Below are 16916 nucleotides of genomic sequence, written 5' to 3' on the forward strand. Positions count from 1 at the left end.
CACACAAACATAATACACATATTTTTAATATATTTTTTAATTTTGTGTGACTTACTCTTTCAGAAAATGCCATTATCTTTGATGTACATCACGAGTAAACGTCCTTAAATTCGCGTAGAAGTCAAAGAAAAAAGACGCTACTTGTGAGTCCAGAACTTCACTGAAAATCATCGCGATTAAAGCTTTTCTTCAGTTTTTAAATTATCCGGTGATAGTTGTCTGTAATTTTATTAGTTTAATAGAAAAAGGAACTTCTATTAACTAATTCGGCATATTTTAAATGCCGCTAACTTTCAGCAGCGCTAACAAATATAGATGCTAAAATGAAAAACTCGTCTAAAGTCGTAGCCCGCTGCCCACGTCAGAACTCACTACACTAATAGCATCTTTATACTTCCTGTTTACATCCCCCGGAGCATGATGGGAACTCCACAATAACAGGAGTGACAAAATATATTAGTATGATCTTCTTTAATGTTGTATTTTCTGTAATTTTCCTGCATTGCTAAGGCTCAGAACATCCCATCAACAATGTTCTTTTATTTTATTGTATTTTTTAATATATTTTTAACACAAATGATACTTTACAATGCTTTTCTAAAAGAAAAACCTATCTATTTTATTTGTTTACTTATTTAGCCTTTTTTTTCTGCAGCCATGTAATAATAATAGTAATAATAATCATGATAACACAAAGTGCTTTACAATAAAACTACGAAAAAGGAGAATGAAATTAATTAAAACGTCATCAAACTGTCACCAGAGTAAAAGAGAAAATACAAGAGGGCCAAAACTAAAATAAAGATATCAAACAAGAATAAAAATCAATAAAAAAGCAATAAGATAGACAAACAGCTCAGATAAAAGTATGTTTTTAGGAGAGGCTTAAACAAAGACACTGGCTCAGACAGGCTTTCATCCTCGGGCAGGTCGTTCCAGAGCCTCGGGACCCTGATTTCAAAAGCTCTGTCCCCTTTGGTCTTCAGCCTGGACTCTGGAACAGACAAAAAGACCTCAAACTACACATAAGTTCATGAGGGGCTAAAAGGTCAGAAATATAATCAGGAGCCAGGCAGTGAGGAGCCTTAAAAATAATCAATAAGGTCTTAAAATCAACCCTGAAACGAACAGGGAGCCGATGTAAAGAGGCTAAAATCACTGTGATGTGATCGTAATTCTTGATTCTGGTTAAAAAGAGAGCATAAAGGGGTTGTTGTTGTTGTTGTTGTTGTTTTGATACTATAAAGAGCCAAGACAGAGATGATAACACCGTGTCTGTGTTTTTGATGAGATAATAATGCAGGTATCCTGTCAGATACTAATTTTTGAGTCTATGTTCTTTGAATGAATGCTTTCAGTCTTTTTAATTATTATCATTAAGTCCTTTTCCTGAACCCCTACTGCACTAAATGGAAACATAAATGTTAAATCACACAATGGGCCTCATGCAGCAACATTCTCTTAAACTTCTCTTATATTTTCTGCTGAGAAAAAATAAAAGAAGTAAACTCCAGATGCATCCAAATCTGCTCTTACCCAGGTGTGCTAAATCCCACTTGATCATAAGTCACATATTAGCATATATGCCTACCATAAACACTATATAAGGGCAGGTGTTGTGCCATATGCAATGAGTCAGGCACATGCCCAGGATCTGGAGAGATGCCACCAAAAAAAAGACTGTAAGAAGAAGAAGGACTTCAGCAGTAGTGACACTGACTTACGGTTGAATAAACTTGAATAAAGTGATTACAGATAGCATTACAGGGGGAAAAAAAAGGAATGGCTACACAGTTGTGATACTGCAAAGTCCGCATCAGCACTAGTGGTGGAGGAAGTTTTCATATCTTTTACTTTACTAAGTAAAGGTACTATTGCCACAGTGTTAAAATACTCTGTTACTAGTAGAAGTCTTGCATTGAAAATGTAACTTAAGTAAAAGTGTGTAAGTACAACCAGGAAAGTGTATTTAAGTATTAAAAGTAAGTACTCAATGCTGAAGAAAATTAAATCAGTTTAATCAATCAAATTAATGAAAAGGAAAGCAGCAAGTCATCATAGTTGAGAAGCTGGAGCCATGAAATGTTTTTGCATGAAAAATAATATTAAACTTTAATTAAAACAGTTGCCAATTAATATTCTAATCAATCAACTAATCATCTTAGCTGCACTTGTTTATCTTCATATAGTCTGTGTGCAAAAAAACTTTACTTGTAAAGTGACTAGTGACTAAAGTTATCAAATAATTGTAGTGGAGTAAAGAGTACAATATTTCCATCTCAAGTGTAGTGGAGTAGATGTAGAAAGTTGCATGAGATTAAACACTTAAGTAAAAGTACCTCAAAATGTGCTTAAGTACAGTACTTAAATGTACTTAGTTACATTCCAGCACTGGTCAGCAGATGGATGAACAACTGAAACCACAGTAATTGGGATCAATGGAACAAGTACAATAGTCTTTCTTTAGCCTACAAATTCCATAATCTAATCATTATAATAACTCTAAAACATAATCTGATTTTTTAAACTTTTTTTTGCAACCTTAGATAGATATACAGATCAAGATCAAGAATGAAGGGCGGAGGTGACATGCAGCAAAGCAGGTTGAAATCAAAGCAACAGCTCCGATGGCAAAGACATGGGGTGTCCATTCTATTGGTTGAATCTAAATTTGATAACATACATGCATTTTCAAACCTAATAGTCAAACAATTTATGGACTGTGAAAACAAATTGTTTTTCTCCTGTCTTGGTCAGAGTGCTCTCGACTACTTGTAAAATTTCCCCTTACCTATAAGAAGAGCAAAAAAAGAAAATATTGGTGAATCCCAGATATCAAAAATAAGAACAAATTGTGGATACAAACAGAAATATGAAAAAATCTGTGTATCACTTACCGTTAAGTGACAGCCTTGGGGGGCTGAAAAATGAAGCCAACACTGAAGTGCAGAAGACTGCAGTTCCTCTAATGGCCACTTGAGGCTGGCTCCAAGAGTGAGTCAATTCCCACAGACCCCTTTGTTAAAATGCCCGACTTTACAAGAGGAATAAACATGTTTACAGCCTGGTACAAAAACGGTTTTGGTCTCCATATATAATTTCCTGGTTCGTGACAACTGTACACGGGGTCAACTGTAATAAAATACACTTACACTACATTTTTTTAAGGCTTAAAGCTATGCATATTTAAGGGCGGGGCTGCATGACTGACAGGCTGCCTGCGAGACGTCACCACAGTCTATTAGTCCGTGCTTCTCCACATTTTCTCTTACCTATAAGAAGAGTAGAAATAAGAGAACATTGGTGAATCCCAGAAACTTAAAGTATGAACAAAAATAAGAAAAAATCTGTATATGAGGCCCACTGTTCTTATATTCCTGCAGCACACATCGTTAGACTGATATGTGCCTTGTGTTGAGACCTGAGAGTGACGGTGCTGCAAATAAAAAAGGCAGCATATGTGTTATGAATCACTTCCTTGTGTCTGTGTGTCCTGCAGTGGAAGGCGAGGACAGCCAGCTTTGACAGCCAAGGCTCCTGCCCCTCACCCCGGCCCCCTGCTAGTCCCTGAGCAGAGCCACCTGTGACCCAGCAGCCCAGAAGGGGGTTTCCTCCCTCCTGCTGATCCACTTCCTGTCTGTCTGATTGAGGAGAAACACAACCCCACTGTCTCTCCCTCCCTCTCTCACTGTCCCTCCCTTCCTCAAGTCTGGTCCCAGAGCACTCCAAAGAACTGATCTAGGACCACCGTCAAGTCGGTTAGTTGTGTGAAGTGCAGTCTTTTCAGGTTTTAGGGTTTGAAGTGTGGGTGTTGTGATGACCCAGAGCTGTCCTGGTTGTCCTCAGAGGAGACTGGCTGGACATCCGGTGTGCAGACATTTAATATGGAGCTGTCCGAGCTGAGGTGGACGGATCTCAGTGTCCTCACGTGGACACTTTCCAGACGCTGAAGATTCAGCTTTGTGCTGCAGAGACTCTTTGATGGAGAGCAGCGGAAGTTTCACAGAGTGGCGCTGAGGACTCGGCCGCGGTAGAAAAGAGGCTTTAACTGGATCTGAAGCGATTTCAAAAACTCTCCGGCTCTCTCTCGTTGAATTTTAAAGTGCTGTATTAGCATAAAAACCAGACTGAACTGTAGCATTTTGGAACTATTAGATGTTAAACTGCTCCATTCGTCGTTATTGTTTGTGAATAGCAAAACAAATGAATTTCAAAGCTCCAGCTGAGTTCACTGTACTTCAAGTTTCATCAGTAACATAAGCAATTATCTGATCTGTAGCGAGTTGAAGGGAAAATATTCTCAACCTGGCAATTTGCAGTTTTAGTGTGTTTTCACAAGCAGCCGAGACGAGACGTTTTATGTAATGAAGACGAAGCAACAACAGGATTATTGGTTTTCACATGAGAGCAAACTGACGATAGTGATTTCACTTCTATAACAAATTTTTAATTTTCGATACAAGTATAAGGTTAAATTACCTGCCAAAGGCACAAATGTCTCATTAAACACAACAATGACTCAGACAGATTTTACAGTTCGGATAAACATTTTGTCGATGGCGCTCTGAAGGTGGTTTCTGCAAACAGGGAAACTGCGAGCACACTTTACACTTCCTTACCTCTGTCTCTGGTGTTTGCTTTTGAGCAGCTCTCACCCTTTTCTTCCAAATGAAACTCACACAAACGCTCATGTTTTCCTGTTCGAAGCACTTCGTTGTCTCCTCTTGTTCTTTTTCTGAACAGGTTTCGGTGGATGTGTATAGTTTCATGTACAGCCATCTGTATGTTTCATTCTTTTTAAAGCCAGAAAAGATACGATAGGTGAAGATTAAAAAAAAACAAAAAAAAAAAAACTGACATTTTGAATATATGTAGCTTCTTTGTGGTGACGATTGAGAAAAAGGTGAACATATTTGTCTCTTGAACTTAGAAACATGCAACTTTCTTGATGTTTATCCTTTCATTAATCATAATGTTGTACAGGGTGAGCGGGATGAACTTGCCAGCGAGATGCTTGATCTGCAATGTGTGGTAAATGGATTATTTTTTGAAGATACTTTGATGTGATTATAAGAAAAAGACTGTGGCACTGCTGTTTTATCAGTTTTCTTCTCATCAGGATACTTTCCTTCAACGGTTCCCTGCATTTAATGTGCTTTAATTTCGCTAACTCAAAGTTTTAGTCAGATAAAAGATGCACAAAATTTCAATTAAGGCCTGATTCTTTAATTATTCAGGTGAAAAACAGCGAAGCGTTAATAGTGTTTAATTAAAAATATTGCATAATGGGAGTTATATCTTCGTGATGAGAATAAAACTAAATCAAAAAATAATTTGATTTATACATAATTTTCCTCCAGTTTAAGCTTCCAGTAGTTGTAGTAATTTTGTTTCCGAGCACTGAGATGTGTGTGCATACAGGGGTAGAGGACAATGCACATACGGCATACATGATGTACGAAAAATGTCCCAAGATAGAAACCTTTTTTCAGCTCACAGTGTTTAAACATAATTAGTTCAGGTCAGAGCTCATACCACCAATACGACCACACAGGTCGTTTGTTCCAACCTATGAATACGACGACCCACCGAAGTGTTTCCTGAATTAGCACCCCTACTGGTCGATGACAGAATAGCTCGTATATGACCCCTCACAGTCGAAGTTTTTAATTGAAACGGCACCAAAACTACATGGTCAGGTTTAGGAAAAAAGATCATGGCTGAAAGGAAGTATGTGTGTTTGTAAATTAATATAACGTGACAGACGTCGACATTATACATTATTAAAATTATTATAAACTGACATTTGTTTCACACTGGACACAAACACAGGTCTCGTGGATGAACATCCTGTGTTTGTTTGATCCATCTACCTCCTCTCCCTCCTTTCCTCCCACCATAAGCGCCACGTCACCTGACTTCCTGCATTGCAACTGTCGTAATAACTACAGTTACTAGAAGTTGCCGCCTAACAGTTAACGAAAATATGTGTAGTAACCACTGCTTGTACAAACGACCAATGTGATTGTATTGGTCCTCCAACCAATAAAACCACAAGGCCGTTTGTTCCTTCCTCTGAATACAATAAACAGAAGTGTTTCCCCTTACCAGTGGATGACAGATTATCTCTGATATGTCCACTCACAGTCGAAGTTTTAAATGAATGGATGACATTAAATGGTCATAGCTGCACCAAAACTACATGGTTATGTCTAGAAACAAAGATCATGGCTTAAAATAACTATGTTTGCTACTAACTTACAATTAACACAAATATGTGTAGTAACTGCTGCTTGTACAAACGACCCTATATGGTTGTATTTTAAAGGATAGTATCGTATTTTAATAAGATCTCTTATAGTTTTGCACAGGATGAAGAAACGAAGCCGGTTTTAATGTAAGACAGTTCACACTGTTACTAGTCTGGTTTCTATCCAATCGTAGTGCAAATTCTGACAAAGCTGGAAAATGAAAACACAAAATAATGCTCGTATCCATCCACTACTGTAATGCAAATGTTAGAAGTTGGTTCATTGAAATAAACAGTTGGTGGCACTGATTGCCGAAGAGGAAGATGCGAACAGATAATATAATTAAAAGAGCGTCAGTCAAACCTCAAGCGGTGGAAAACCAAATAAAAAACATGATGGTAATTACTCCACACAGATCTGATGTTTCATCTGCCCCAATTTCACAAAGTCACCTGCTTCATAAGGTCATAATTAATTCATTAAGTCAACCCTGTGTCACTCCCAACTCGTCAAATACTCACTGCACACCCCTTAGCAGTGGTATGAGAACCACAAGGCCACAGCGTTTTCTGAAGCTTTAAGCAACTGCTTTAGTATGAAACTCCGGACTTTCACTCAGGAGACCGCTGTTGGTGTCCCGTTTGAAGCCAAAAGCCACGTATTTATTCATTTTCTGTAACAGCTTATCTTGATGGGGGTCGCGTGGGGGCTAGAGGCTATCCCAGCTGACATTGGGCGAGAGGTGGGGTTCACCCTGGACTAGTCTCGCCACCAGACAATCAGAGATCTCCGCCTTCTGATAGTCTGGGGACACTCCTTTCTAAAGTGTGTTTAACACACCAGCGAAAACGGCCGGCAACAAAGCAATGCCTCTTGCATTTTTGAAAAGGGCACGCCTTCTCGGAAATGTGCGCTCCCCCTTTTCTCGTCCGCAAGGAAACAAACACACAGAGAGTTTGAAAATGGATGCCAAGAGATTTAACTCCGTTTTATCAAACGTGTGCTCATCCGTGAAGAAAATATTTTTTACAGCGGATGTCTTAGTTACAACATGATTGAGCTAACTGGAGTAGTTTCATGTCGTATCAGACAACGGGAGGCTTTTAACAGATGACGTCCTGATGTTAGCTTTGCTGCTGCTGTTAGCTGTCCCTGTCAGCTGCAGCCACTGATGCGTTCTAGACATCGTGATTCCCCAAAACTGAATAAATACCACACATAGCAACACAAAACTGCTTTGCTAGCTCAATCATGTTGTAACTAAGATATCCGCTGGAAAAGATATTTTTTTCACAGACTGTTTATTGAGTTATTACCTATTACAGACACCGCTAACGGCTAAACGTGCACACAGAAATAGTAATGTTTGTTCAATCATTGTGTTTATAGACTTTACAAACATCGGATTAGTCTAAACGGTGATACAGTGATGTGAAAAATGTGATATATAGGCTATATATATATTTAGCTAAAAGCTCTGCTGGTTTTCTACCCTAAGTATTTGTAAACAACAAGGCGATTCTCTCTATAGTCCGGCCAGACGGATGAGTCATGACCTTGTAAAAGATTATGTTTGTTTCTTTTAGTTGGTGAGAATGTGTCGCCGCAAACGCGACAAACATCCACTAACTTTGACGGCGTTTTCTGCGAGCGCGGCTGAGCCACTTTGTACCGCTACACGTGTTTCTAGTGGGACTATGTTTACAAGCACAAGAGTTCAGCGAGCCACCGAAGGACCGCCCTGCAGATTTACTATTGGTTCTGCAACGTAGGGAGTTTTTTTAAACTCTGAAATTGTATCCGCCCATCTAAACACAAATCAGGGAGAAAGTCATCAGTCTTTAGTTAAGCAGAGCGTCTAAAGACTGACTTGTGAGTCTAACCCTGGACAGGTCACCAGACTATCACAGGGCTGACACATAGAGACAGACAACCATTCACACTCACATTCACACCTACGAACAATTTAGAGTCACCAATTAACCTGCATGTCTTTGGACTGTGGGAGGAAGCTGGAGTACCTGGAGGAAACCCACGCTAACACGGGGAGAACATGCAAACTCCACACAGAAGGGCTCCCTCACCCCGGGGTTTGAACCCCTCTTGCTGTAAAGCGAAAATGCTAGCCACTGCACCACTGTGCCGTCATGTTCTGCTTGAAACCAAAAGCCAATCGAGTTATTTTAATAACAACATAGTATGCTAATATGTGTAGCACACTATGCGAGTGACATGTGTCATGTGATGTTTCGTTAGAAACAAATGTACTTACTTTAAGCTGAACCATGATGTTTTTTTTCCAAACTCATCTGTATATTTTTGTTGCCTTAATCTAGGTCGCAAATTCAGAACAAAGTTTTTTTTTACCTACGTTGTCAGTTTATCTTGAAAAACTGTGGAAACTTGACACACCATTCTTGCAATCTAAAAACTGCCTAGAGCATCATAGTTTGACATATAGGGCCACTGACCAAGCGTTGGTGTTTGTTGAGTTGAGAGTGAGTGTTGATTAAATCTAAGTCTATTGTCACATTTTGCTTCAAAGGAAACACCAACTTTCCCCACCAATTACAGTTTTTCACTGCAGTGCAAAAGCCATGTTAGAGCCGACGGTCAGTGTGTGTAAAACAAACACGAATTCTGGAAATTTAAGATGCCACATACAAAATACACATAAAAACTGCAAGTTTCTTTATTTCTAAACAATGGAAATATATAAGCCATATATATATAAGCCACTGTGACTTTGGTGCATTGAGTTGTCGACCCTCCTGCTGCACACACATCCTCAGTTTACTATAAGAGGGAAACCGGTCTATAGCTTTTCATTAAAAACAGTGATTAATGCAGGTCTCTGTGATGAGCATAAATCCTGATAATTCGATTTCTATTAACATTGACTTCAAGTTTCAGGTTTGCCCTTCAGCAGTAATAGATTTGTTTTGCTATAATGGACAGGCACAGATACCATCAGTACATTCAGGCTGGGAAATGTTGAGTTACAGAGTCAGAGTGATACAGGCAGGAAGCATTCACAGATTATATTTGGTACGGCTTGTACAGATCATGTCTTTTTGATATGAGGACAATTTACTGAATAGCATCCGCATTATCTCGACAGACACTTAAATCTGATATGTAACAATGTTCTTGGCCGTGGCTTCCACTGGTCTAGACTGCTGGTGCCTGATTCAGCAGCAGAGGACGAGTGATACTACGGCTCAAACTACTGTACAGTGAATAAGCCATATATCACAGAGCTTGTGAAATCGGTGGGCAGACATCAAGACGCGAGCAGATGCGTTCAGCAGACCCAGACAGATCTGTTTTAGCCATTTCCTTCATGTGTAAGTTAGGGTCTGAGCTGTTTAGTAGCCCAGTGTGTGTCTGGGAGGCTGAGACGGCAGCGCGGGGGCAGCTGATGGGTGGACGGGTCAGCATCTACAGAGCAGTGGCATTTCTCTAATTGGCACTTGTTACAGCGAGAAGGAGTCAGTGCATTATTGTTCGTGCTTGACGTAATCCACCATCGCATCAACACCCCTCCACAAATGTTTGAAATTTTCACACAGTTGTTTTGATGGTAAAATTCCTCTATAATGGCATTATTCATAGATTTATATTATCTTCTTTTAGTGTTGAAACAAGTGGTTGAGTAATAATTTTGTTTTTAAAACCTGTGCTTTACGATGGTCATATATTTCTCTGACAGTGTGGTGTGTTTTCATAGTAGAAGAAACCTGTTAAATCACTTGCCTCACTTTATGGACTGTTTGGAGACCTTCTAGCTTTGCCTAATATTGTAACGTTTCTTGATATGATCTTGTATCCCTTCCAACTGTTATGATAGCACTGAATTTCCAATTTTTTATTGAACATTTTGTATTTGTAATAATAGAAATGTTTGAGAAAATGTGCAGGTGATTGATATCAACAGTTAGTCGAGACAAACGTCTACTCTGAGTTCCTAGATCATTATCGAGACTCACCATACGAGTGACCCAGTGTGTAATAAAGTAAACTGAAATATCTTACATCGTTTCAGCCACAAATTGTCATTCTTTTGTTCCGACACGTCTGAAAATCAGCAGCAGCAAAAGACTGTTGTTTTTTTCCCGTGTTATCAGTTCTGTGAGATGATTTTATTTTCTTTGATTAAAAGACTTTATGCAAAAAATGGGCGCCGCGCTGTGAGTTTTGTGGCAATAAAACACAGCATATAATGACGACGCAGCCGGCGGTTTAACAAGCAGGAAGGGGCACAAAGGAAATGAGATTTCGTCTGAATCTAATGGTCAAATTAAACTGAGAGGAGGACACAGAACACCACATAGCAAGTACGACTTGACAGCCTCTAATAAACCGAGTGGCATTTTCATGTTTGTTTTGGTATTTTACACACAAAAGAAAAAGGTCAAATTAATAAATAGCAGTGCAAAGGCTAATTTGTGTGACTTTATGGCCGATCTGTATTAAAGGTCCAGTGTGTAGAAATCAGGAGGATATTTTGGCAGAAATGGAATATTATATTAGGTTTTCTTCAGTGTACAATCATCTGAAAATAAGAATAGACTGGCATGTTGCACTGCCATATTTCTACAGTAGCCCAGAACGGACAAACTAAACACTGGCTCTAGATAGGGCTGTTCACGTTTTTGTGTTGGCCACCATAGTTAGCAGCCCCTACAAAACAAGTAGTGTCAGCAAAACCAGATTTTTTTGAACGTGCAACTTCTTTATTCAGTGTTTTACCGGTTTAAATCACCTGGTTCATTTGTTTTGAAGAGGGAAAGGCCTCTGCAAATAACTTGGCTCCCAGTAAAAACCTCCTGAGCATCTGGATTTAAATAATCAGTAAAAAGGTGAGCACATATAAGCAGGTGCTGAGCTAGCTGTCTGTCTCTGACGAGCTGAACAGCATCAGAAAAACACTGATTTTTAATGTTAAACTGCTTTACTCATTGTTTAGCCAGTTTTAATGAAGGGGTGCCTTTGTTTGGGAGAGGAGGAGACCTCTGCGGATCATTCGGCTCCTGGTAAAAACCTCTTGAAAGTCTAAATCAGATGTGGCAAAGGGATACTCGGCTAGTAGCCCTTTGTCACGTCCCAAACAGCGTAAGAGAAACACTGATTTGTAACGTGAAACTGCTTTATTCAGAGTTTAATCGGTTTTAATCACCGGGTGCATTTGTTTTGGAGAGAAAAACCTCCTGAACATCTGGGTCATAAGTTATCAGAGAAAACGTCAGCGACATCCAAAACAGTATAGGAGAAACACTAATTTCAACATGAAATGAATTTTTACTTGTTAAAATCACCTGGTCTGTTTGTCTTGGAGAGGAAGAGACCTCTGCAGATAATTCATCTCCTGGTAAAAACCTCCTGAACAATGAACACTGAGGGAATTCTAACCAGGAGAAGTTTTAGCTGGTTGCAATCTGCAATCCTCACCACTAGATGCCACTAAATCCCCCTAAATTTTACACACTGAACCTTTAAATCTACCATGAATGAAGAGTCTTCAGGCTACTGAAATACTTTTCGGCATAGCGTGTGTAAGTTTACCGCTCCTTTGCTTTATTATTGCCTTTGGAAACCTGACACCACCTCCCTGCTGTCACACCAGGAGCTTCTTCTTCATGCTCAGTCTGTAAATGATTTGGTAGCCATCATCCCAGCCGTAGAGCTGTCTCTCCTCGGGGTTGTATTTCAGGCTGGCGTGGGCTCCGTACCTCCTGGGAAAGTATATCAGCGGAGCCTCCTCGCTGATCACCATGTCATTGACATCAAATAGGCATTGGATTCGGGACCTGCTGGGCATGCGGGTGTTGTAAACGACATAGACGGTCCCACACACCACAAAAGCTGCCTCTGCGTTCTCCCGTGGGCACCGGGTGTCCCAGATTTGTTCTATATCGAGCGTGTCAGGGTCCATTTTTGCCAGGTTGATGTTTGGTTCACTGTCGCTGGAGGCGTACAGGAGCCAGAGGCCTTCGTCGTCTGCTGCGAGGTCCGCAACAGTTTCTGGGTTGAGGCTGTAAACCGCAGCGTGGCTCTCCATGGGGAACATGGCGACGTCTGTCACCGAGCCACTCAGCAGGTCATATTTGACCACCTGCACGTCTGTATCAGCCTCCTGCTGTATGTAGTACAAATAGCCGTTATAGACAGCGCTGCCTGGACCGCTCCACTCAGAGGGAGGTCTGATCTGTCGGCTGCTGGTGACGCCAGGAGAGCTGGAAAAGTCTCGTACAGAGTTGAACTGGTAGATGCTGTCTCCTGATGTCCCATTGAAGACGTAAACTTTGGACGACCTTGGGTCTCTGGTCCACATGCCTTTGGGACTGCCGACTCTCTTCAGGATCTTCACTGACCTGATGCCAGAGATGATTTCAACACAGTCTGCAGTGAGAGACAACAAACAGAGGGATCAGGTTTGGTGCATTAAGAAAGTGACTGTTTACTGTACTGTTGCTACACACGTCAAGCTTTCACTGTTAAATAATGTCCCCAGTGTTACGTAGCATAGTCTAACGAAGCCAGACCTATCTCTACAGTGCTGTATCAGCGCTAGAGAAAGGTCTGGAAGCACACATCATCTCTCTGCTATACTGTAGGGAGAAAATGCGACGACTTTTTTGTATATCTTAAAACCAATCACAATCATCTTGGGCAGCTCGAAGCCCAGGATCCAGCGATGGTGTGATTGCAAAATACTGGCGAGAGGGATGGGTGGGTGGGGTCTTGTTTTGGTGGAACATTTGCAGAAGGGGAGGTGAGCACTGTCAGTTTTTAGCTTACAGACATACACAGGAGGTCTGCATCGCCACAACGTGTTACATTTCTGGTGAGGTGCACATCAGGCATCGGCGTAGGCTTTGCGTCACAGCCTACAGCCTATGCCATAGGTGCGGCGTCACGCGAAAGTATAAATCCAGCTTTACGCTTCTGCGATGACAGGATGGCGTTATCAGTGGTAACTGTCACATGAGCCAATTGCAGAGCGGCAGCAATTAGTTAGCCAGTGGGACACACACACACACACACACACACACACACACACACACACACACACACACACACACACACACACACAGGGATTCAGACAGACAGTCCACCACAACACAGGACAGAGAAGCTCAGACTATAACACACACAGAGGGAGTCTGACTTCATTCTTGGCTCAGAATGCCATTACTTGACTATATCTTCACTCAGCGAATAGTGGTGTGCTTTCAATGCTTTGAATGTTGTGTCAAGCACCTTTAAGATTAGTTTTCAACTCAGTGATTAGATGTTTCCGGCCCAAATGCAATGCAAAGTTTTTCTGTGCGGAGGCTTTTATCATCAGCTTTTTACATCAAAGAACCAGATCTTTTCTATCAGCTTTTTTATCTTTGTTATTGATGATTCAAGAGGGAGAGATTCAAGCTGATCCAAATCACTGAAGCGGTCCAACTGTGAGTCACACTGTCTTTGTCGACATGAAAGTCTCCCATATGTGAAAACTGAATGGGAGCTAATTAAGCTGGCAGTAACGCCAGCGCCATGAGTTGGTTGAAAACGCTGTCTCTGGCTGACTTAATAATGTTTCCTGCTGACTCATCTTAAAATGAAATTGGTAAAAATGGTCTTATAGTTGCTTGATACAACTTTTGGAACATCAATACAGCAGCCAACAACTATTATGTAAAGACATTAAAGAGTAAAGACGCTACCTGTGTCTGTGCTGTAATGTTAGCTTCTCTGTGGTTTGTTGTGGTAGCCGGTCCAGCCACACGTGCGGGTGTATCCCACTGGTGATGTAATTGCTGCCGTCCTGCACTGCGCTCATACAGTGGTTACAACGGAAAACATGTGACACCTCAACCCCGCCCCCTGTGATCCCCCCCGGGCTCTGAATGTTGCATACAGCTCCTGTAAATAAGCCATTATGAGCTACATAATATTGTGCATGAAAATCGGTGTTTGGTTTTAGCAAATGGACAGTTCATATCAGTCTCCGTTGACTATGATGCACATAAAGAGATGGAGATAGATTTCTTTCTTTATCTTGGTTTCAAATTCACCTTTAAAAAAAATGGGTTTCTCCCCCCCTGAGAGAAAAGCAGCCAAGGACAAAAACAGAAATCTCTTAAATGACCAAAACGGTTTTGACTTTGGCAGAAACTTTTGTTCACGTGGGACCACATCGCTCATAGTAAGAAACAGATTGAGATAACAGGTCTTACAACCCTCCTGTGTGGTAGTTACATGCTCACACTGTGCAGCCAAAAGCCCCAGAAAATTGTTCTAAATTCTAGTGGAGATCCTCAGTTACAGTTAGTGAGTTTCTGAAGATTCATATGGGCTGGATGTTTAAGAAAATGTGTAAAGTGATGCAGAAACATTTGGAATATTTCCATTTGATGTCATGCAGAAATAAAGATTTGGTTTCAAGACACATCTCTAGGATGCACTGGGGTGCATCATCCGTGACGTTCCTGGGGTCATAGGGGGTTTCGGGTCTTTCAACATCAGACCGCTGCACCCAGGTGATCATCCACGGTTGATCAAGTCCCAGATTCGACCCAGCAGCAGCAATCCACAGGCTCGCCCTCTTTATCTATCACCACCAACTGGCTTTCTCTGCAGCTTCAGTAATGGTACGTATGGCCCTCCTCATTGCAGCAGGTTTGAGTAAAACGGACCACACTACATCCTCACAGTCCTGACGCAGCAGATTTGTACAGTTTTATAGAGTTAAACTCCTAATAAATAATGCATTATCCAGACGTTATGTTTCATCAATATTTAAAGCTTTAAAGTGTCATAAGAGGAAATAAAAGGGATAACTGTAAACCACTGCACCTCAGATTAGTCAGTTTACAGCCCAATCACCAGGCATTACATGTTCCTGCAAACAGCTGACACAATACATTTGTACATTACAGAGCGCAGTGGTTCCCAACTGGTGGGGTGCGGTCCAAAAGTGGGTCGCGGGTCCATTCTGAATGGACAAGTTTGTAAAAAACACACTTTATTTTGAAGTAAAGTGACTTTCCAGCACAGAGTTTTATTTTGAAGTGCCATTTCCTTCTACTGAATGAGAGAACAATGGATAGCTACTTAACAGACACAGCAAACTAGATCGACGATACAACCAGATGCAAGTATGACGCCGAATATTTTAAACTGTGTGGACCTTGAACTAATGACTAAGGACAAATCTGGACCCCATGGCTGGACCATTTGGGAACCACTGACGTAGCGGATACAAAAAAACGTCACATTTCCTTTACGTTTTAAAGGGGAACTAATGTTTTTTTCAACCTGGACCCTATTTTCTGATCTACTCTTTTCTAAATGAGTGATAGGATGTTCAATATTTGACATTTCTCCAGTATGAAGCTAGGGCTGACCTGCCTGCAGCCCGTGAGCGCACGCTATATTAAATAATAGGGCACTCTGACAGCGTCAAACGTCAAAATACGTCCACTAAAAGAGCATTTTTTTTCACACAGATAGGCTCAGATTGTTAGTATAATTATCCGACAACATAACGGAAAGGAGAAATGAACGTCTGTGTTTACCTTTAGCTGGATTTGGACATGTTCCTCTGCCTGTTGCTCTCTCCTCGTCTACTCTTCAATTTCAATGACGTATTTTGACGTTGTTTGACGCTGTCTGAGTGCCCTATTATTTAATATAGCTCACGCTCACGGGCTGCAGGCAGGTCAGCCCTAGCTTCGTACTGGAGAAATGTCAAATATTGAACATCCTATCACTCATTTAGACAAAAGTAGATCAGAAAATAGGGCCCAGGTTGAAAAAAACATTAGTTCCCCTTTAAAACATAAAGGAAACTTGAAGTTTTTTCGTATCTGCGAACGTATCCGTCAGTGGTTCCCAACTGGTCCAGCCATGGGGTCCAGATTTGTCCTTAGTCATTAGATCAAGGTCCACACAGTTTAAAATATTAGGGCCCAGATTGAAAAAAAACATTAGTTCCCCTTTAACAATGCTGTGGTTAAGGTACAATTCGGTTTATGCACAAAACCACCTCGTTATGATCACGAAAAGATCGTGTTTTGGCTTAAAATACCTGCTTTTGGTGGCACAACCCCTGCTGGAAACACAGCAATAATGACTAACTAAAAAACTGGTTTGGTTGTTTGCTGGTCTCAGCTTGGCAGGCATGTCACCTAGATGTCACACCATCAACCACCCTCTTCATTTCCAGATGACAAAGTCAGCCCATGTGTCACTTTACAAACGTTGATATGATATGCAGTCATTCATTCATTCATTTTCTGTAACTGCTTATCCTGTTGAGGGTCACAGGGGCTGGAGCCTATCCCAGCTGTCATTGGGTGAGAGGCAGGGTACACCCTGGACAGGTCACCAGACTATCACAGGGCTGACACATAGAGACAGACAACCATTCACACTCACATTCACACTCACATTCACACCTACGGACAATTTAGAGTCACCAGTTAACCTGCATGTCTTTGGACTGTGGGAGGAAGGCAGAGTACCTAGGGAAAAGTCAAACTGACCCAGGTTCCAACCAGGAACCCTCTTACTGTGAGGTGGCAATGCTAATCACTGCACCACCATGCCACCACGCCAAATGTAATGTATCTGTGGTTTGCAGTGGCGTACATGCCAGCATCTTCTGGC

At 41.1% G+C, this 16916-nt stretch overlaps 2 protein-coding genes across 3 annotated transcripts in view; one reads left to right on the top strand and one right to left on the bottom strand.

The window, feature by feature from the left end:
* Nucleotides 1-10283, top strand: part of syt6a (synaptotagmin VIa) — a 106802-nt gene extending 96519 nt beyond the window's left edge. The window contains exon 7 of the mRNA XM_033630193.2: nt 3500-10283. Within this exon, the coding sequence (XP_033486084.1) occupies nt 3500-3571 (72 nt within the window). The 3' untranslated portion in view covers nt 3572-10283. The remainder of the gene's footprint in view (nt 1-3499) is intronic.
* Nucleotides 8930-16916, bottom strand: part of olfml3a (olfactomedin-like 3a) — a 36236-nt gene continuing 28249 nt past the window's right edge. For both annotated transcript variants that reach the window (XM_033628056.2, XM_033628055.2), the window contains exon 3: nt 8930-12653. In XM_033628056.2, the coding sequence (XP_033483947.2) occupies nt 11869-12653 (785 nt within the window). In that variant the 3' untranslated portion in view covers nt 8930-11868. The remainder of the gene's footprint in view (nt 12654-16916) is intronic.

The sequence above is a fragment of the Epinephelus lanceolatus genome, chromosome 8 (genome assembly GCF_041903045.1).
Source record: "Epinephelus lanceolatus isolate andai-2023 chromosome 8, ASM4190304v1, whole genome shotgun sequence".
Lineage (NCBI taxonomy): Eukaryota > Metazoa > Chordata > Actinopteri > Perciformes > Serranidae > Epinephelus > Epinephelus lanceolatus.